This window comes from Molothrus ater, chromosome 20 (assembly GCF_012460135.2).
Source record: "Molothrus ater isolate BHLD 08-10-18 breed brown headed cowbird chromosome 20, BPBGC_Mater_1.1, whole genome shotgun sequence".
Classification (NCBI taxonomy): domain Eukaryota; kingdom Metazoa; phylum Chordata; class Aves; order Passeriformes; family Icteridae; genus Molothrus; species Molothrus ater.
Window position 1 is genome coordinate 7,448,849 of NC_050497.2, and position 22,772 is coordinate 7,471,620.

At 46.2% G+C, this 22,772-nt stretch overlaps 1 protein-coding gene across 1 annotated transcript in view; it reads left to right on the plus strand.

The window, feature by feature from the left end:
* Positions 1-22,772, plus strand: part of CFAP77 (cilia and flagella associated protein 77) — a 59,175-nt gene that overhangs the window by 24,929 nt on the left and 11,474 nt on the right. Inside the window, exons 2-4 of the mRNA XM_036394005.1 lie at positions 8,533-8,632; positions 9,671-9,893; positions 22,604-22,706. Coding sequence (XP_036249898.1) covers positions 8,533-8,632; positions 9,671-9,893; positions 22,604-22,706 — 426 coding nt within the window. The remainder of the gene's footprint in view (positions 1-8,532; positions 8,633-9,670; positions 9,894-22,603; positions 22,707-22,772) is intronic.

Below are 22,772 nucleotides of genomic sequence, written 5' to 3' on the forward strand. Positions count from 1 at the left end.
GTGCCCAACTGACAGCATGATTTGAGTGTCTGCTGTATTTAATATTCTTCAAGAGCAGGGTCAAATTGTCTCATCATTTACATCCCTACAACCCTGCTGGTCCCAGGGGAACTGCACTTCCTCTGAACTCAACAGGAATGAACATGGGCAACTGGACTGAAATGTGCTGGAGGAAGATTTCTGCCTGGACCCCTCAGGATTCAGGTGGAGTCTGCAGCTGCTGCTTGGAGACACAGCTCACCCTGCAGAGAGTTCAGGTCAGCACAGCAGGAGCCTTGTTTCATCCCATGGTTTTCTATTCCATCACATAGTGTTTAGAAAGTGAAAAAGGGGCTGATCCCACTCCAACCAACATCTGAAAGTTTACAGCTCTTCATCTCTCCAGGTCTGCAGGTGCTAAAAGAAAGGCTCTGGGGGCCAAACTGTACCTGTGCTCAGCCCTGAAGTGGCTCTGTCCTCTGGGGCATATTCACATCTCTGTTATCACTTTGTCTTCTGAACCAGGCAGGAATGGCCACAGGTGCTCCTGGATTATTCTGTGCCTGAGCCTGATAAGCCTCAATTTCTCTGGACTAGGAGCACACAGAATGCAGCTCTTCTACCCCAGCTGCAAGGGCTCTTCAGGTCTAAGAAAAACCTGGCACAAGCCTTGAATTCTGAATGCAGGAGACAGGACTGGAAGCCCCAGGACTGGATTCCTTCAGGGAGATGGTGCCACTTTTTTTACAGAATCACCTTTTCTTCCTAAAGGGAGTTTTAAAGAATAAAAATGGAAGCTGCCGCATATCTTTCCAACTGATCTACTAATCATATTTCTTCAAATTTTATATCCCTGACCCTTGTAAAGGGATTGCAAGGAAGGCATTTTTTAAGCTGCATTTTAATAAGTCAATATGAAAGCTCAAAATTATTTAAAGCTTCTTAAATAGGATTATATTTGATTTCTTGTGGGAATAGTGAGGGATAGTCTAGTAAAGACGTTCTGTCCTGCTGAGGTTTTATTACATTAAAGAAACAGCATCCTTTTTTAACAGCAAAAACTTTATCTATTCTCTAATGAAAATGGAGATTATTCTGTACATGAGGTGACTGAAGTTGGTAAGTTCCTGCATCTTTGATCAGAGATTAGAGTTTCTCCTTGAGTGAAAGCTGAGAGATTCCTGAACCAGAGGTTCGCCTGAATTTAACAAGTTGTCTCCTCATCTAAAATATTTGAATTTCCTTCTAGGAGGTACCACAAGTGTATTGACTTCAGACAAATTCTGCTGTGAAATAACAGGTAGCTCTCAAGGCAGCCAGTATCTCATTTGCAGCCAGGGATTTAATTTGGCCTAAGAATCAGAGGTCTGTGCTGCTGGGGAACTATTTTACTATATAGGAAATGTCATATCCAGTCTGCTCTGAAAGGCCCACAGTCAAATTCTCACTTGAATTCAACTCCTTTAATGTCAGTGTGACTTATATGAAGGTTATACTGGCAGCACTTAGCTTAGTATGTTCTATTGCACCCATATAAAAGCAGGGGAGTCAAATAAAAACTCCCTGTACGAAGTTGGAGCAGCAGCAGGGAGTTACATGGTGTAAGCAGCAGCTTCACTGAGCTGAGTTGCTCTGGACATAATCTGGGCCAACATCTGGTCTTGAGAGCATAAAGGGATTTTTCTTGAAGTAGCAGATGGGGAGGTTGAAAGAACAGATATTATTAAGGATGAAACACAAAGAAAAGGTCATAAGTGCTGAAAGGGGACCAAACCTTAAAAAAAACCCCAAAAAACAAACAACCAAACCAAAATCGTCCATTCTCTTTAACAATTAGAGAATGTTCTCTCATTCTCAAGTGGCCCATACCCCTCTCTCAGTTTAACCTCAGCGTCCTCACTGAAGCCAGGCATTGAGCAACAGCATTCCCTGGCAAAATTTAACTTCAGGGTTTGCAGCACAGCAGGTATCTCCAGGGCTGTGATTCTCTGGGAAATGACAACCCCACTACACCCTTTCCCACTTTTGTCTGGGAAGTCAACAGCAAACATGGCAAAGTTGCTTTTTTTTTTTTGCCAAGCTGCTGTGTGTTATTCTGCCCACATTATACCCTGAGCTTCCAAATCTGCTGCCACATCAAAGACAGAATTATTCTCCTGTTTTTCCCACACTGATTTGTCCATCCATGCCTCCATTTTCCCACTGATGTTGCTTGTAGGGAGAACAAGGACTCAGAAAGGTCCTTCTCCATCCAGCTGCTCCAGGACCACCCCATGCTGTCCCAAACCTCCCTGCCATTGTCCCTACATATCCTCAAATCTATCCCAGGCCCATTCTGTCTCTTAGAGGTGAATGATGGTTGTAACTCAAGAAAAATCAGACACAGGTAAGACCTCCTCAGCAGCTCAGCAGCAGCTGCAACCTGCACACTCGTTTAGCCTGAATAACCCATCCCTCCTGCCAAAGGGCTTTGTCTTCTGACTACAGCCCACGTTTCTTCCTCAGACTGAGAGCAGGCAAGGGCTGATGTGAACTTCACAAGCTGTGACACCCTCTACAGAAACACATGTGCTTCTTTGACCTTCAGCGCTGGCACAAAAACCTTACACAGACACAAATTTGTCTGAAAGTCAGGAGCAGATTTAATAGAGCAGGAGAAGATCGTTTTCAATATTTCCATCTCAATTACAGTCAAACACCTCGGTGAGCCTCAGCCTTTGGGGCTGTACCTGGCCTGGCTGCTCCCAGCGTGGAGACTGCCGGCAGAATCAGCAGAAATAGCACAACTGGGCAAGGTGTTGGTGATTTATCAATGCTGAAGTAATTCATCCTGACACCGAGGAGCTGAGCAGGAGCTCAGGGTCCAGCAGGTGCCCCCGAAGACCTGAGAGTTATACAGTGCCACACATCCACAGTGGCAGAGCTGGGAGCTGACTCCTTAGCAAAAAACATCCCTTTTTTATTTTTATTTTTTTTCTAAAGCATTTTCAAACAGCAGAAAGAAGCACTCTTGTTACAGAGAAAGGCAGTTTTAACTGTTGCAATGCCATACTGCTAAAATTGTCCCTACAACAGCACATTATCTGCTAACTCCCCAAACAGTGACTAATATTCAGAGTCTCAGAATTTTGGGGCAAACAGGATTTTTCAATGGAAAACTAGAAGGTGAATACACCCATGAAGATTGTGTACACAAATACTTTCATATCTGCCTGGCCCTTTAAAACCAAAATGATAGAGTTCATTTGCATTTAGATCTCTTTGGCTCCTTCTTTTCATCTAAAGACAAATCCTCACAAAGGCTGCTTAATTAGACCAAATTAGATTTCCACCTAGTGCCTTGTCATTCATTAGAAAACGCTGTTCTTTTTTTCAGTTTTGGTAATTATAAGCTGGTCTCACAATGTTCACTTCAGGTTCAAAGTCTGACTTGCATTCATGATTTTGTGCAGATGAGAGGGAAATTATTCAGTGGCATCAAGTCTGCCCATTTTACAAGTTGGATAAAGATCATCGCTGGAGTCTTTTATGTAATGGGGTATACTCTTTCTTAAGTCTTTAATGATTAATTGTAATAGCATCTCTCATGGCAATTTTCAAGACTAAAAGCTAAGTGCAAACAGTTGGAATGTGCAGTGAGTGTATCAGACAGTGGGTGCTGCCTGGACTGGGGTTTCTGTGTCTGACTCTGTGTGTGGCCCTTGCTTGTTGGTGTTCCTGCCTTTTTGGGAGCAAGGAAATGGCAAGGGGCCGGTGCCAGGGGTTGTGTAAGGAGAATCTGGGCTGGAAGAGCTGCCTGCCTTCTCTTGTTGTCCTCTCTAATCAGCAAGGGCGACAGCTCTGCTGCTGACCCTACACAAAATACAGCTTCTAGAGGGGAAAATGGTTCAAATCCACACCTGACACTCAAAGGCTGGTGTGTAATAAGGCTGGAGCTCCCAGGGCAGGTCAGTGAGGAGCACAGGTTAGTGGAGATTGCACTTGTGGATGTACTCTGGCTGATCTGTCTGGAGTATTTGTAATGAAAGGAGTTAAACTCACAGCAAGATCCTTGAGCTTTGCCATTTCTGACTCCAAGGACAGCAGTTTGCCCAACCATCACCCTTTTCTCTGGAAAGGGAAAGATTCTTACACTCTTATAGAAGACTAGAATGATTTGGTCTCACTCTCTTCTCTCCCCAGTCCAAACTCCATTCCCTTTGCTGTCCTGCATGGGCACACTGATTCCCTGCCTCAGTTTCCCCTTTATTACAGAGTATTAATGCTCAGTGGCATGCTTGGAAGCCTAATAAATCAGGGACAGATCTTGTGGTCATCCATCAAGCAAAACTTCCTTTGGCTTTGACATTTAATGCTTATGAAAAGCTTTGAAGACAACTGCCAACTTATTATTAATAATCTTCTTGGGAGTGGAAGTTACAAGCAGTTGGCACCAAGCAGCCCAGCAGCCACCAGCCCCTGCTAGGATTTCTTCTGCACTAACAAACCCAGATTTTTCAGGTGTGTTTTATAACAACATTCTTGTTTTACTTTCTCACAAAAAAAAAAAAGCTAAGTTTTTCCTTCCACCTTTAAAAAAAAAAATCTCATCAAATTTGCCTTTCTCAAAACACTGAACATTCCCTTTCTCATCTACCTAAACCTGATGTTGAGTTACTGTCCCCCAGAGGCTTTCAGTAGCTCAGTTCTGATGTATCCCTGCACTTTGTAGCTCACTGCCTTCTTAGAGTGTAATCAAACATCAAGCTAAGTAGCAAATAAATCTCCCGATCTCATAAGCTGCACAGCAAGATCATGTAAATGCAAATGAAGGGCTTGATTTCAAGCTGTCGTGGGGGGAAGGAGGGAAAAATGCTGGGCCTTGTCACTGCAATCACTTCACTCTGCAAGTGCAGTAAATCTGCAATAATAATAGTAATGGCAGCGTGACGGGAGGCTTTACTGTACAAGGGGGTGTAATGAAAAGGGGAACAGAAGGTAGGAAGGAGGCAGGGCCTGGCAGGCTGAAAATGCACCAGCACAGAGTTTGCAGGTGTCCACAGGGCAGAGCCAGAGAGGAGGGGATGGGGCTGAGTCGGAGCACAGAGGATTCAGGGATTTGCCCAGCATCCCCTCCCAGGGAAAGGCTGGGGAGGCAGGGATTAAAAATCCACATCTCAGTCTCTTTCTGTACCTCTCTGTATGGACGTGTCTCCCAGCTCTCTCAGTCATCTTCAGAAAATTGATGCAATGTGTTTTGCTGGGCCATGAACACCAGGGGACAGAACACAAATAAGTCTTGCAACAAAACCTGGAATCCTTAAAGATTTTGCACTTCCTTAAACCTTTGCAATGCCTCCACCTCAAGAAACAGACCCCTTTCAGATCTTTCCTCCTCCTCCACAGCAAACATTCTCCAACACTTAAATACAAATCCAGGGCTCAAGCCCAGGGCTGCAGAGATCAGAAACTACCTGGCAAAGGCTCAGGATCACTCAGTACACCCAACAGCACTCACTTTTCAGCCAACCAAGGGATCCCCACTGATCAAACACCCCCAGCACTGCACCATGACCAGTGGGAGCATGGCACCCTCCAAACCCAGCCCAGACACACCAGGGAAATTATCATGTCCAAGGGGAAAGGATGCATCAGCCAAGCCCTTAAAGGCAGTTTGAGAGAGCAAACAAAGCCTCAGCACTCATCTCTCATAGCCCTGAGAGGTGTTGATCTCTGCTGGGTGCTCTGGGAATGCTTCAGGATAAGGTCTAGAGCTATGTTTTCCAAACTGGCTGGATAAACAGCATTTAGGATGCTGGATTTTCCTCACTGAGGTCGTAAAGGGAGAAAACTTGCAGAAGGTACCCAGAGAAAATTAGGACCACCTGGGATGCAGAGAGAGACGGTTTTAATTAGAGCCAAGAGGTGGGAAATAAGGCAGAGAAATGACATCTTAATGAGGTTTAATGAAGTTGTCTGCTGATGGGCACAGCTGTCAGACAGATCTGTATTCCAGCCAAGCAGCTTTGTGACAGGCTAAACCTGAACACAGGGAACCGTGCTGGAACTGGGGGAGAAAGAAAAAAAAAGAGACATTCTGTATCAACTTTGGCTCAGTTTCCCCACTGCTTCATGACAGAGCACACCTATAATGCCTCAGGACAAACAAATGAAACCAGCCCATGAGCTGGAAACAGCATTTTGCTAATTTATGAATGAGAAAGGCTGTAATTGTGGATTACACTGAGCAGGATTCATTCCTGCTACATCCTTCCCCTTCTTTGCTTTTGTAGGTAAAAAATGTTGGCAGGCAACTAGAGTCTTGTGAGCTCGCTGATTTTTCTTCAGGCACAGATTCTCTCCATGTTCAACATATTGGACCATTTTTTTTTTTTAATTAATTATCCAGCACCTTCAGCTTTATTTATTCAGTGCAAAGTGACTGTAAAATGCCACCTGATCATAAAAGGAAACAGCATGCACTCATTTTGTGATGGAGTAAACACCCAACTGTGTTAACTTCAGGTGCTCTGCAGAAGGGACCCTTTAAATAAATAAATTAAAATGTAGTTTCAGAGTTCTGCACTCGAGGGTCTGGAAGCAGCTTTGCCACAGGTTACAAACCTCTCTCCTGCCCTGCAGTTTCTCTGTGATTTTTCTCCCATCTGACACACCTTTGCTATCACAGCAGATTTTTGACCTCACTTCCCTGATCCATTATCAGAAGGTGATCCCAGGAAAACGCCTTTTCTCCTGCATCTGAGGAACATTCCACCATTTCCTTTGCACAACCACCCTAAAAATAGCTGTAAATACAGGAAGAGCAGAGCAGCAATGAAAGCTCCTTTATCCCAGCTGGCAGTGCTTTGCACAAGCTCCTGGCACACACAGAGTGCACACAGGGTTTGTCACTGCCACTGCAGCCCTGGTGGCACTAAAACCCCACTCAGTCCCCTTGTGCTGGACAGGGGACAGTCCCTCCCTGTGCTCAGGGCTCACAGGAGGGATGTGGGGAAATGCAGCCGTGCTTGCATCACATCCCTGGCTCGATGGCTTTTAGAAAGGGCTGCTTGCAACAAAGGAGCTGCAGTTTCACACAGGACAGGTCCCTAAAACTCATTTTCTGGGGAAACTGTGCTTCTGAAAGCAGCAGAAATGGCACACCTCCTTTAGAGTGTGGAGTGTAAAAGTTGGAGGAATTACAAGCACATTTTAGAGACCTCACTGCAGAGCCCTCTGGGAGGGTGCCTGTTCTGGACAGGGGTTATAAACCCTCACTCTCCAGGTAAAACTGGCTCAGTGAGAGTTTGCCTGAGCTGAGGGTGATGCAGAAGAGCACATTGGAAAGCAGCCACCATGCTGGCAGTGCACAGGGGAGCCATGGCTGCTCTGAGGCCCTGGCCAGGGTTTGCACTGCGCTGACTGGGAATAAAAGGAAAATTTTGGTGTGGACAATGCTCCTACACAAGCAGCTCCAGTGAGCTGGGTCCCTTATCAACCTGCACAGCCTGAGCCTGCCATGGTGGCAAGATGGAAGTGGTTCATTTGCTGCTTCTTTTTCACTGTGTCTCTGCAGAAAGGGCTGCATTTGATTCAGCAGCTCCTGATCCAGAGTGTGATAATGGCCATCTCAATGTCAGTGTTCACCCATGAGAAGCACCAGTGTGGTATTTCAGCACTTTCATTCTCCAAACAAGACCTGCCAACACCTACAACACCCCAGCTCTCCTGACACCCTTCCCATGGAAAATAACCAGTCCCAAAGCAGCCACATCCTGCCCTCAGGGCTCCTGGGACTCTGCTCCAGCTTTCCCTGTGCCAGGCTCTCTCCCCTGCCCTCCCTTTCAAGCAGCAATGAGGTTTCAAGACACATCCTGCAGTGACTTCACCATGGAGATGGGAGGGTGGAGACAAAAGGGTGAGGGGAGGTCAGTTAATCCCACAGACACCACCAGGCTGGGACACACATGAGCTGGGGAAGAGTTCATTTGAAAACTAAACTGAAATTATATTATTGAGCTGAAGTTTTTTTTTCTGTGCTATAAAGCCCAGGCTCTACTCTTCCTTCTTCATCCGCCTTATCCTCCTCCTCCTCCAGTATGCCTTGTGTCTTGGTTATTCCCAGGCAGGAGCATCCATGTGATTGTGCCTGGGGAAGTTTATGTCAGTTTTTTGGGAGGATGCACAATTTGGAAATGAAATAACTCAAAGTAAAGTTAAGACTAGCTGCAGACACCACAGCTTGGCATCCCCACCAAAGGAGAGATTAACCAAACAAGAAGACTTCAAGTCCATATCTATTGAGTCAGGATCCCTATTTCCAGCAAAGCTAGGTCTCTTTATAACTCAAAACCTAACTTGTGTGGAATTTAGCATTCTTTAGGCTTCAGCTCCTTTTTGCACTGTGGCACTCACTCGTGCAGTGGGATTCAAGCCCTTGCCAAATGGACACTGCTGGTACTTGTGGCTGTGTTCTACTACAAACTTCTGTTTTCAGGGGCTTTATCTTATCAGAAAATGTCTTTATGTTTCTCTATTAATGTTCCATAGGCTTCTCTATTCCTTTTTCTGCAGCCAGAACTTGGAAAGCCCATGAGAAACTGCTACTCCCTGCCAGGCCCTGATTTTACCTATGGGATGTACATGCACAAGAGAGATGGAGGAGTCCCTGAAGGTAGGACACTGCCCCTAAAACACAGACCTGCAACAAAATCCTAATGCTAGAAGGAAGTCTTCTCTCCTTCCCATGGCTCTTCAATACTTCTCATCAAGCTGGAAGTGCAGAACTCCAACATTTACCCACTTTCATTAATATTACCCCAATTGCTTGGTGACCAGTGAAGTTTCTCTGTCACATTAGAAACTTTCAGAGGCTCACACAGAGCCCAGTCAGGGAGGATGCACCTGCAAAATGTGATGCACCTGGGCACTGTCATAACTTTGTCAGGGCTCCTGCTTTGTGCTCTCAGGGACAATTTCCCTGTAAAATCAGACATGCTGAGCAAGCCAGGGTGGAGGGTGAGAAGGATTCAATTCAGATGGGGTATGGGATGCAGTGGGATGGGGTATGAAGCTCACAAAAAGAACCTGAGCCCCACAAGACCCCCATGCACAGTGCACACATCAATCAGCTTTCCCAAAAGGAGCTAACTGAGATGTCCCCTCTTTGTCTCTATTTCCTTCCAGCCATAGGGCACTGGGACTCAGTGAAGGCCAAGGCCCACTCCCATAAGAGGGTCATGCCCTGGGACTTCATGGCTATGAACCTCAGCCCCACAAGACCCCCATGAAGGTGCACACACCTCAATCTGCTTTCCCAAACAGAAGCTATCCTAGATGCCTCCTCTTTGCCTCTATTTCCTTCCAGCCATAGGGCACTGGGACTCAGTGAAGGCCAAAGCTCATCCCTGTAAAAGGGTCATGCCCCAGGACTTTGTGGCCATGAACCTTAGCCCCACATGCATGGTGCACAAGTATCAGTCAGCTTTCCTAAACAGAAGCTGAGATGTCTCCTCTTTGTCTCTATTTCCTTCCCTCTCCAGCCATAGGCCCCTGGGACTCAGTGAAGGCCAAGGCTCACCCCCATAAGAGGCTCATGCCCCAGGACTTCATGGCCATGAACCTGAGCCCCACAAGACCCCCATGCACAGCACACACACATCAATCAAGGTTTTAACCAAGTTGCCTCCTCTTTGTCTCGATTTCCTTCCAGCCATAGGCCACTGGGACGCAGTGAAGGCCAAGGCCCACCCCCGTAAGAGGGTGATGCCCCGGGATTTCGTGGCCATGGGCCGTGCAGCTGTGGATGAAGGCTGCACCACAGCCAGGGAGTTTGCTCTGTACTATGGCTACATGGACATCCGCTGCAAGGACAAGGGCATCCTCAGATATGGGGGCAAGGCACCCCCAGGCATGACCTTTGGCAAGCCACCACGGTAAGGGCCCTCCTCGGGATGAAATTATCCATTCCTACCTGTGGGGGTATCATTTTTTTTTGGGTTTGGATTGAAGGTATTTGAGACAGTAATTTGTGTTTGGATTTGATTTTAATTGTTTATTTTAATTTTATATTTATTGTTTATTTCATATTTTGTAAATTGGTTATTTTGTATTTTATAATTGTTTTAAATGTTTTTAATTGTTTGTTTTATATTTTACATTTAATTTTTAATATTTAATTTTAATTGTTTATTATTTTTTATTAGTAAAATGGTTTTATTATTGTGAGTTTGGCAGCTTTTTATTAGAAGGCACAAAATGGCTAACAATTTTTTGTTACAAGCTTTTTTTAAGACTAAACTATCTAATTAAGAACTGACACGGATTTTTTTTTTTTAACTCAATAACTGATTTCAAAAGTTTGCAATGTGGACTTTTTTGCTTAATTACAAAATGCTACTTAAACTTACAAAGAAGAAGGAAGAAGAAGAAGCATGAAAAAGAAACTTAGGATGACACTTTTGCTTTCTATTTTGCTTCTATCTACAGCATACTAAAAATTTCAAAACTTAATTTTTTCACTAAGTGGTACACTTACACTACTCTTTATAATTTATTTCACACTTTTGACATCTAGGAGTTTAATTCACACTATATCGACATCTAGGAAACTTTTTCTATGAATGAGGGTTAAAGTTAGTGCTCCTTTAGGGGTCAGGGCAGCCCAGAGCAAACAGAGAAATATTCCTGGTGCCCTGGGTTTCCACACCTACCCTCACATCCCTCCCCAGTCTCAGCTACCACAGACCCAAAAGAGAAACGTCCTGAACCTGGATGTGCTGAGTCACAGCATCACATCCATGTGTGATGACACTCTGATATATGGTCTCCTCCAGCCAGGTCTCATAAGCTCTTGGACGTTTATATCACACCAAGAGAGCTCAGCTACCTTAGAAGGCATAAAATCAGCAGGATGACTTCTCTAGTAGTATTGGAAACAGAAAAGTTTTAATAAAAGGCAAAATAACAGAACTCTTTACAGAGAAAACCCAACCCAGGTGCAAGTGGTTCTTGCTCCTGGTAAAACACCCCACAAATGCAATTAGTTCCTTTGTTCTTTTCTTTTTCTAGTAAATTGCTCAGCCAGGACTTTTTGGCTCCTGTCCAATTGGCTATCCTTAAGTTTGAGGTGAAGTCCCCCAGATCCTATGAGGTGTCTTTTTACCTAATTGAGGAGAGAAACTTCTAGGCTTTCTTTCTTTTTTAAGGAGACAAATGATAGTTGTGTCACTCCGTCAACAGGGGGCACATTCCTACAACACTCCTGTCAGATAATCAACTACCTGAATCTAACATACCTGCCACAACACAACTTCATTTCACCTGAAGTATTATGGGCTTGAAGCCTCTTAAAAATATCTTCAATACCAACCCTTTAATCTAAAGGAATATGAAGAGCTGTCAGCCAGAAAATTGGCATCCCAGGGTGAGAAAATCAGAGCAACAGCATTTCTACCTGTCTGCACTGGTAGAAATACTCTGGTGGAGTTAAAGATCAGTTCAAAGTTCTTTATCCTCTTTCCCACTTAGTTCATTGCTCTGCATTGGGCAGAAATTGGGAATGGAGCAGGACAGAGGTAAAAAATCTTCTCCCTGCCAGTGCAACTCCAGCACAAACCAGTGCTCAAAGCCTCTCAAAGTCCTGCTACTGCTGGAGCCCAGGGGGGTTTCTTGCTCTGTGCAGGTCTGGACCAGACATTAGGTTTTTATTTTAAGAGCTTGATAATAATCACTACCAGAAAAATAACAGCTACAAATTCTAGAGAAAAGACATGATGAACGGCACCGTGTATTTTACATGATAGTAAATGGGCTTTGCATATGCAAATTGAATGGATTTTAAAATGGTATTTAATGACAATTTTCGTAGCAGACATTAACATTAATTGCATCAAAATGAAAATGTAGCATTAGCTTGCTGTTAGCTGCAAATGCCCCAGCTATAAAGCTTTATCTTTATCAGTATCAGCCCTCATCCCTGTGACAGGGCTGCTCGGCAAATTGCAGGCAAAAGGGCTTTTATGTTGCAAAAGTATCCCCCAATGTAGGCCAAAATCAACATCAATTTTGCTTTATTTCTTCATAAACGGAGGTTAAATGGCTGCCTGTAAGAAGCCCAGGCATCCTTCAAAAGTTTTAAGGAAAATCTGCAGACCCCACAATGGCAGAAGTCGTGAGAAAGGGCTTTAATTGAAAGTTATTATTGTACAACTTGCCTGCTGCTTAATAGCTACCTTTTATGCAGACTGATTGTATTTATCCCTTTACTTTAAAAGCACATTATAGATAAAACCAAATTACTGGGATTATCAAGGAGTTGTTACAGGCATTTCAGTAAAAGTGGGAGTTTAACACACTTTTCCATGACTGGCAAGTTAGAGAGACCAGCTTTGGTGAGCATTCCCAGGAAAAGCTGATCCTTGGTGACAGCAAGACCCATCTTCCTAAAAATGACCTGGTTGTCCATGGATTTCAGTTGGGTTTGGACTCTAAGCCCTGTTTCACTGAGATCTCAGTGCTGCTGCCTGGGAAGGTGCTCCCAAGTGAGGCACGTGCTTGTCTGGGGGCAGAAGAAAACTGGCAAAAGGTCTTTTTTCACAACTCCAAGCACTTCATGTCTTCAAGAAGTAACAGATCTGATCTAGAGGTCTATTAACATCTCGGGTGCAGTGAATTTTTCAGCAAGAACAGCACCTGCCTGTCATCCCCCAGCACTGACGGTGGGGCTGAGGAGGCCAGAGAGCAAAGGTGCTTTCCCATGGCCCTGGAAGCAGCTGGGACACCCAGCCTGATGATGGGGTGCTCTGGGACAGCCCAGAACCCCAGTGCAGACCCTGCCCAGTCTGCAGCTCTCTGCACAGTGGGAACTGCAGCTGGTGCCATCCCACAGCCTCAGGGCTGGGCTGCTTCCCTGGGAACCCAAATAACTCAAATAACCCAAATAACTGTCACAGGAACGTGGCTGGGGTCACTGGGTAATGGACAAGGGGCTTCTTGAGCCCTGGCAACTCATCTCCAGCCCCTCCTCAGGCCCTGGGTTGTGCTGCTAAAGGCTTCTGTCTCCCGGAGACACCAGGGTCAGGAGTTCTCCCTAGGCTCACAGGTTGGAGCTCTCCTGCATCATCCCAAATAGAAACAAAGCTGTGGTTGCTATTAGTGCCTTGTTAATCAGTGCCTGGCCCTGCTGCTGCTCTAACTCAGATCTCTTGTGCCTCTGCTTTCTGCTCACAGCGTGTGCAGCGTTTTACCAGGCAGCCTCACACACTGCAGCGAGCTCTCTGAAGCTTTGAGGCCTCTTTCCTTTCTTTTCCTGGGATATTTACCTTCAAAGGTCACCCATACCCCTCTATATTCCCCCTGGGCACCTTCCAGGGGAGAGAAGCAGTGCTGCTTTTTGCTGATTTCCCCCCCTATTCTCTCCCTCCCTTTTCCCAGAGTAATGTTTGCTACCAATCACGTGGCCAGCTTTGTTGTGAGAGTCATAAAAAGGACATTTTTCATCTCTCCTTTTTCCTGCTCTCGCTCCCTTCTCTCTCTCAGTAGCAGACAGAGATTTATTCCTTCCCTGATGCCTGTGGCATTTGGAGCTGGGAGGGGTCAGGGGAGGCACTGATGGAACATAACAGATAATGCAGTGGTTCCCCAGGGGCTTGTCCGGCTCCAGAGCCGATCCATCAGCAGGGAGTGCTCGTGCCAAGGTCAGCAGTAACGAGGATGGGGTGGGCTCCCAGCCTCCCCCGTGGGGCATCCTCCAGCCAGGCTCCCCCAGTTCATGCTCTGAGCTCCACAGGAGCTGCCTTGTGCAAGCACTTTGCAGAGAGGACCCTGAGTGCAGGCACTGGGCTCACAGGCTCAGCTTCAGCTCTCCCAGCCCTCCTCCCCACCACACACAGCTCCACAGGCTCATCTTCCAAGGAGAATTCCCATCTTTGACAGTCCCCTCCAGGAGCTAAACCCCATCCACATGCTCTGTGGATCATTACAGAGCTGCTGAGGGCTGCTGTCCTCCCAGGTCTTTTCATTCAAAATAACCCCACAGGTGTGTCCAGCCCCATACTCTGCAATAATGACCTTGTTTTACAAGGAGGAGGCTGCAGGGCTGGTGTTTGATGATACTGGAGACCTAAAGGCATAGAGGGTCTGTGAAGACTCCAGGATCTTCACTGGTGTCACTCCAGCCTGCTATTCAAGGTGCATCTGGAAACCTCAGGAGGTGTCCAGACCTACATTCATCCTCCTGACCACCTTTTCTGGCTGAGCTTCCCTGTGTACTGAAATCAGCCAATATTAAAGGATCATTTTTGGAACAAGAAGTAAACACAAAGACGTGGCTGCTGTCTACAGCTGGATTTTGGATGCTATTGATCTGTGCAAGGTCACACAAGGAGTCTGAAGCCAGCACACTCCAGCACACAGCTGGTACCCCGAGCACCAGCTCTGTCCCCAGGAGTGAGCAGGGCAGAGTGCACCCTCAGCATGGACACACTGCCCAGCCCTGCCAGGAGAGAAAAGCTTCCAGCCACCTCTTGGGGATCATCCCAAATCTGCCTGCTGTGCCCCAGAACCTGTTCCTGGGCAGGAGGAGTGCACAGCCATGCTCTGCCATCCTGTACCTGCTCCAAAGCCTGCGTGGCCATAACCCTGCCTCCCACGGGCTGCCATGCACTTGGCAGTTGGCCTGGAGGTTGGGCTGACCTTGGGTGTGCTGGCAGGATTTCCCTGGCACTCTGTCATCCCCAGGGCTCCTGCCAGGCCCCCCCGCCACTGTCTGCCTTCTCTTCAATTGTCCCTTTCCTGAATTTTACAGCCCATTTTCCTTCTGTCTTCATCTCCTGCCTCGAATCCACCTCCCATTCTCTAAAACTGCTCCTAATCCTTTGGCAGCTGTTTTCATCATGTCCCTGCAGCAAACTCACCTCTCCAAAGTGTTTGGTCACTGCAATCTCTCTTCTTCAAATTGTTACACTTGGCCAAGGGCATCAGTTACCCAGTACCTCCTCTTTAATTGGTATCATTTGCAGCCATCCCAATCTTTCACCTTCCCTGAGAAGAGAGATTTCTTTGCTCACGTTCTGCTCAGCAAGTGGCCTCTCTACCCAAAGTGGCTGTGCTGTTTGCACACAGCCAGAACAAAGTTTAGAAAGCTGCTCAAGAGGCGCTGAGGTATTTCCACTGATAGGTTTATTTTTGAGAGACTTAAAGAACATTTCAAGTTGCTAACATATGGCTGTTGAAAGAAAGCTAATCTAGATGTAGACCAGCTGCAAAGATGTCAAGGAAATAATGTGTTACTGGGAAGAATCCACAAGGAAAAGCTGGACAGGCAATAAAATTTAATATTACAGCAAGTGTGCATCTGACCCATGATCACTGGAAGACAAAGGGAGTGTAAAGCCACCAAAATCCTAAAGTTTAGGGCAAAAAAAGTTTTACAGGGAAAAAACAAACCCTGAGGACTGACAAAAGAGATTATAAAAATATAACCCAGTGAGTGGAATCACTGTCAGGCTCATGGCGACAGAGAAACGCAACCAAGGTAAAAACACAGGGCTCCCAGCAGCTCAGATAATTAATTACACATCCTGTCCAATCCCACACTGAAAGGCACTTGGTGCCTCTGCCACCATTCTCACACTGCTAAGATAAGAATTTCTATTTCAAGGGTAGTTTTCTTCTCCTGGAAACATTCCAGGCTGGGTGTGTGGTCATAGAGCTCCCAGCCCCATCCATGGTGCTGGTGGTGCCTGCAGCATCTGCTGGGGCAGGAGGAGCTGTTACACCCTCCAAAAAACCCTGAGTGCACCATGAAGATACTGATTCCCCTCCAGAGCGGTGATTTGCTTGCTGAACGAGTTTCTGACTGCCTCAGGCTGACGGTTTAAGAGAAAATAAACAGCCAAGTCATGGTTTGGCATAAGGTTCAGGTCCTGCACATCAGCCATAGAAATGGGGAAAAAAAGATCTGAAGGACAGATTAAGATCCCTTATTATCAATTGGTTTACACTGAATAGGAAAGTAATTTACTCTCACACAGACTGGCTGTTGTCTGTGGGTTTATCTCCATTGATTACAGCCAGCTGAAGAATTTCTTCCAATGTTTTACCATCTAGAGCTACTTCTGGCCACAAGTGGACCTTTTTCTTTGCCAACTTTCGCTTTTTCAGCCTGTTCAATGAAAACCTGGGTCAGGGGGGAATAATCACAGAATCCTTTCTGTGAAAACAAAGCTTTTCAGCCCTCATCAACATCTTTTCCTTTCAAACAAAGTCATGTTCCCACCCAGCCAGAGAGATTCAAGCATGGGATGGAGGTCAAGGGGAAGACCTCGTGCTTTGATTTCTTTTGCTCAGCATTGGAGTGGTTTTTTCTTGGTTTTTCTCTGGATATTTTGCATTTGTTGATGGCTGCAGACTGAGCATTGTTCACTCTCAGCCATAGATCTGGACCTCCAGGCAGAAGAGCTCTGTCCCACAATCACATCCCACCTGAGTTTCTCAGAGGATAACAGCAGATAACAGTAGACAAATGTGTTGAAGGCAAACCTAAATTATCTTCAATTAAATCAGCCGAAGGGCATCTTCAACCCTAAAATCAATGCTAGCACACAAATTCCAGCTTGTCAAGCCAGTTATTTAATGGGTGAGAGCTGGCTCGGTGTCTTCACAGCCAGACACAGGTTTCCATATGTGCTTTTAGGACCAGTGCAAGCAAACATCTCACTGGGCCTGGGAGGGAATAGTAAAGCAAATTGGTGCTCTTGTAACCATGTGTACTCCTAAGTACAGCTATGAGCATCTGATAAATCTTTTAAAGTGCATGTTTACAATGGATTTTATTCTTTTTACTGTTCTATACATATGAGCCCTCTGAGCAAAATAACAGATCCTCTGACACTTAGGAGAAGCCACTGCCTCATTGGCTGCCCACGGTGAAATAATTTATATTGTTATTTCCTCACCCAAATTACAAGGATTGTAAAGAAGCTTCAGAAATTCAGAGTAATCAGTGCTTTGGAGGCTCAGATCCTGCTGCTGCCACACGAGTGGAAGACCCACTATTGCAACTGAGAGTTTTGCCAGCCCAAAGACTGCAAAAAAAAATTGGTCCCTGAGTGTTTTCTACCAATTTTTCTCTTGTTATTTTCTTCAATAGTTAATGGAAAGCGAGGACAAGTGGAGATCATTTAAAAATAATCTTTTGGGCCTCTCCATGGGTTTATTGCCAGGATCTATTTAGAGAAGCATAAAGCTGTAGGGGGGCTATAACTTTACTGTATATTCCACAAGCTGTTTAGGAAAACCAGGAGCCTTTGGACTCACACCCAGCTCATTTTGCCATGTCTCCCTCTCCTCACAAACACACCCACACACGTGTGTGCAGGGACTTCCAGCTGCTAATTGAATTCCCCCTTATGAAAGCCTTAACAAATTGTAAGTGACCTTTTATACAAATTTCAAAGTCAAGGATTCGCCCACTAACTGCACATCCCTCTTCTGCCATTCACTGTTATGCAAAACCCACAAACAATTAAAAGAAATAATGAAGAGCCCAGCGGCCCTCTTTCCTAATTAGCTGCAGGAGGCAGTGCTGGGGAGTGTGGTTAAGTGCTTCAATTACCTCGGCCCTCCTCGCAGCCCTTGTTAGAAGAGACAGGTCCAGGGGCCAAAGGGGAACAATTAAGGCGAGGCAGAGCCCGCAGTTTGCAGGGGGATGCCGGGGCCGTGCCGGCTCTCACACAGGAGCCAGAGCTGTAATCATACCCCAGCTTCCTGCTGGGCTACACAGAGACAAATTAATGGGAGATAGATTGCTACCTGCAGCCCATCAGTAACCAGGGAGGCAGGAGCCAATACAGCCCTGCAAGGGAGCCATAACCTGCATTTCCCTCTGCTCTCAGCCCCCTTTTAGGGCAGAGGGACCTGAGCACTAATACCTCACTGCTGCCTACACTGGGGATACCCCACGGCCCCAAACAGAATCACAGACCCCAGCTTGAGCTTTATCTGCTGGAGTTAATCCCAATGGTAGCTGCCCCAAGGAGCCTCACAGTCCAGGGGTGCTGGAGACCAAACTCTTCCCCAGTAAGAAACAGGCTGGACTCGACCTTGACGATCTTTTCCAACCCTAATTCTATAGAAAAGAATGGTCCTTTAAGAACCATTCTATAAGAAACTGGTTCTATAAGAAACCAACCTGAGCTGGTGGGAGCTGGTTCTGCTGGGAGATTCTATATGGACACTTCTGTCACAGGACAAATCCTTCCCAGCATATAGAATATAGAAGTGGTGCCCCTGTAGCTGTGTCTCCTGGGGACTGAAGGCCCCAAAACCAGATCCTGACTGTGCAGCAAAAACACATCTTAGGTGGAAGGACAGCAACAAGAACTAAATCCCCCTGTAACCTCATTAACCTTTCTAGGAAGGGTTAAAGTTTCAGCATAGACAGTGGTGCAGCAACACAATTTTAATGTCACAGGCATGGACACATTCCATTCTGTGATGGATCTGTTGCATGAGCAGCTGTGCAGGGCCAGATCCTGCAGCCTGGAAGCTGCCACTGGGATTGGAGCAGTGGCACCCATCCTCTGCTCCCTGCTCCAGCAGCAGGAAAAGCACTGCCCTGGCTGCAGAGCCACACACAAACCCCATGGGCAGAGCTCTGCACTGAAATATTTACGTGCTTTCGAATTATACAGGAAAAAAAAAAAGCACTCGCAAGTCAAGTTTTTACCCTTTTGCAACAGAACTTAGCAATCAAATTGATTGCACCTTTCAAGTTGATGTAAAGCCCCTTCCTGAGCAAAGTCCTTTGCACCCACTTTAGCCAAGCACCTTTTTTTGCAGCTGATGTATAAACCTTTGAAAATAAGTTTGAGGGGAGACTGACAACCTTGAAACCTCAAGAGCAGCATGGCATTGACGGGCGAGGCTCCCTGAGCTCAGTATTATGGATAGATTTTAATTTTATTTTAACAAAATAGCTGTCTCCAGTGGAAGAAGCATCAAGAGCTAAATGAGGACCCGTCTTGAGCTGAATCACGTTGAACAGACCTCGGCACTGTCATTGATTTTCTGGGAAGAAAAAAAGTGCCTCTGGCTACTAAACCAAATTAGTAGTCACTGATGACCAATTATTTTGCCCCACTGTGAACGGGGAGGCGTACTAAAATTCCAGTTTGTCAGACCCAAGGCTCTCTTCTCAAACGCCTTTCAACAAGCGTGTACCAAAAACCTCTCAGATGGTTCTGATGCCTTCCTGTTTTCGGCAACTTCTCCTTCTCCAAAGTTTTAATGAGCTGCTGCTCTGAGGAGAGCCTGCCACAAAGTGAGCCCTTACCTGCACGTTGGAGCACTATTTGGCATTGGCACAAATCACAGCTGTCAGGATTTATACACACATACACAAAAAAAGTGTCAGCCTAATGTTTGCAAATTATAATTACCATTTCTCTTGCATCTCCCTGGTGCCTTCATTTTAGATAAATCCCAGCTCCGAGGTATCAGCTGCAAAGCACTGATGGCTCATATTGAATGGAATAGATTTAACTAGTTTGTAGCTCATTTAAGGCCTACACTGTTTTATTTTAATATTGTTAATACTTTATTATACTTTTTAACACTGTTTTCACAGTAAAGTAGCCTATTAGGAGGCTGCAGCTTCTTTTCCAGGGGATGTCTGGCAGACTAGAATTCCACATTGTATAACCAAGTTAGCAGGTGCTTGTCATTTCAGTTGAAAATAGGTCTGTACCCTGACTCTTGAAAGTAAATTAGAGAGATTCTATTAAAGAGACAGGAACTGTTTCAGGGATAATAGTTTTGAAAATGTGCACAGATAAATTTTAAAATATTTAGGAAATGTCAGCATTAGAAGTGGCTCCAACTATTTGACTATAAAAGGAAGCAGATGAGTATTTTTTTCCCCAACAATTATAAATAATTTGTTACATCCTATCAGAACTTCTTTGCCTTTCCTTTCTGTGGCAGGGTGCTTGTGCCAAAACAAGGAGATCTGAGTTACTGTGAATGAGATGGGTTTTAATGTGCAATAAGCATTTCCAGAGGATGCTTCCTTCCTCCGCTTTCCCCGCAGCATCCGCAGACATCAACAGCAAAACCCTCCCTGTTCAGGAGCCACATCTGGGCAGGGTGACAAAAGGAAAGGGAGCACACCAGCCATTGATCCCTGTCCTTAAGTAACACCAAGGCTAAAGGACATTTTCCCAAAGCCAGCTGCGAGTCAGAGCTGTCACACTGCCAAGGCAGCGCCGATATCGGGGCCAAATTCCCCATCCCTCTGCTGAGACCAGGCTTTGACCTACCAAGGAAAAGCCACCTCGCTGAGATCTCTGCAGTCACCTTAAAGAGGTGCTCCCTGATGTCCCCTGCTCTTCCCCACTGTCTCAGAGCTTCTCTCAAAGGAGGAAAAGCCAGAGGAAGCCTCAGCCCCAGCAGGGCTTGTGTGGATTACCGAGCACAGGAGTCATTCCCAGAGATTTCAGAGAGGCAGTTCATGTGTGCATCATTCCAGGCATGATTCTATACTTTGCTGGATCAGGACTTAAATGTGATTAATCACACGGCAGGGAAGGATCTCTGAAGAGCACCAACCCAAATGTGTCCTTTCAAGCATTTACTTACAAGCCAGCTGTGGACCATCAGTCACCAACTGGCTGGTCCACTGGAGATGGTAAAAGTCACCTCCATAGAGATGTGAAAATACATTCAACTTAAAAAAAAACCTCCAAAAATCAATAATCAAAGACTGCACACAAAGGCTTAGTGCTTTCCTGCATCCCTCCCTGCTATTCCTGCACACCAGGAAAGCTCCTGCCTTGGAGAGCTAAGGGACAGCAGCAAACAAGCAATGCTCAGCATGTGCTGGTGTCAGGAATACCAACATTTACACCACACCACAAGACTGGAGACCCAAACAGATAATAACACTCTTTACCACTGGATTGCCACACCTTTTAACCTTTTAAATATTTTGCCCAGCTGTGATCAGCATGACATGCCAAACTGGAAGGGAAGGAGGGGAAAGAAGAGGGGACAAAGGGTAAATGTCAGCATTGCCTTTGGCACTGGGTGTCTCCAGATAATGGTCTGGAGCAGCAGAGCTGATTTGCAAGCAAAGGCTTGAAAAGCCCTGCAGCATGTGATCTATGAAACAGGAGGCCTGCAGAAGGATGTCTCCTCTGATATGAATGTCCCCTTGGGATGGATATTGCTGGATTGCACATCCAGCATCATTAGAAAACACAACCATAGATTAGGCTGTTTTGAAGCATGTGGTGTGCAATAATTAAGTAATAAAAGTCACCACAGGGGTGAAGGAACAAGAAACAGAAGAGTTACTATTTGCATACAGGCTGCTGGCGCCCTCGGTGATCATCAAGGATTCTCCAGGCTGCTAAAAGCTGGCAGCTGTCAATTCTGGACCCACTCCTGCCATAAACCACAAAGCACCAGCTCACTCTATGGCATGTGGGCTCTTTGCAGAAACAGGTGGAGCTGGTGGCCCAGAAACAGCCCAGCAGCTCCCCCAAGTCCCCAGTGTCCTGCAGTTGGTCTGCACAGGCAGGAACAGCCCTGGCTCTGCAGGCTACAGGTGGGAGCAGAGCTAGAGATGAGAGCCCCACAGTCATCAGCTGCTGCCATGATCGGAAAAGTCCCTCCTTAGCAAGGTGTGCAAGGACAAGACCAATGAAACTTGAGCTTGAGGTCCTCCATCACCCTCAGGTGTTTGCTTCTGGGGTAAAGGAATAGCAGCAGGACCATGGGAATTACTGATTTGCTGTCCCTGCCACTGCCAGCTCTGCCTCCCATGGTGGCTGATGAAGTATCCTCACTTGCAAGGAGCAAGGCTCAACAATTTCAGGCTGCAGCTTTGCCACAAGCTGGTCAGGCTAATGCCAGCTCAGAGCAGCTGAATGGGGCACTGGCCAACAAGCAACTGCCTTTTCCTAGAACCTGGGTCTTGTGCAGCTCCTCCCCTCTGCTGTCTCCTCCTTGTTCTCTGAAATCCCCTTTCAAGGGGCAAATGCACCTGCTCTGTGCAGCTGGGGCTCCAAACCAGCGCTCAGCATTTCAGCTCCCCTTTCTGCTGCAGACCCCTGACCATCTGCATTGGGTCCATTTTTAGCCCTACTCAGACTGCTTAGGACTGCACTTACTCCTCTCACCCCATCCATCACTGCACATTTGCAGCCTTTGGTGCACCACACCAGAGAGATTTCAATAGCAAAAGCAGTGTTATTTTAGCAAAACTTTGCACCCAGGGGTTCTTCCCCTGGAGGGAAACCAACCAGAGCTGCTCCATTGGGTACCAGCTTGGAGAGGCTCTCCTGAAGCTCCAGCAGGGCCCAAAGCTGAGCTGCAGCCTGTGGTGCCCTGTGGTCCTTCCAGGGCTCAGACAGAGCTGCTGAAACCTGCCCTGTAAAAGGTTCTGCAATTGTTCCAGTTCTGGCACAGGTTACCAGAGATGTTTTCACTGCAAATGATTTTGAGGTTTCCTGAGGAGGAGAAATCCTTTCCCAGTGCAAGTCTTTATTGATGTTCTCACCAGTCCAGCTTTCCAGGAGCAGAGATGTGAACCAGCACAAGGAGGCAAAGATTAAATTGGTGTCTTTTCAATGTTTTCCAGGCCTCCCACTCCCTTTTTTGACCTCATGCAACACAGATACAAGGAGCTGTGGATGGAGGAGCAGAGAGCCCGGACCAGAGTCCAGCACGTGGTGAAGAAAAAGGTGGGAACAGTCCAGCAAAGCTTTCCCCTGATGTGCACAGCACTACTGGGCACAACCCCCACTGTC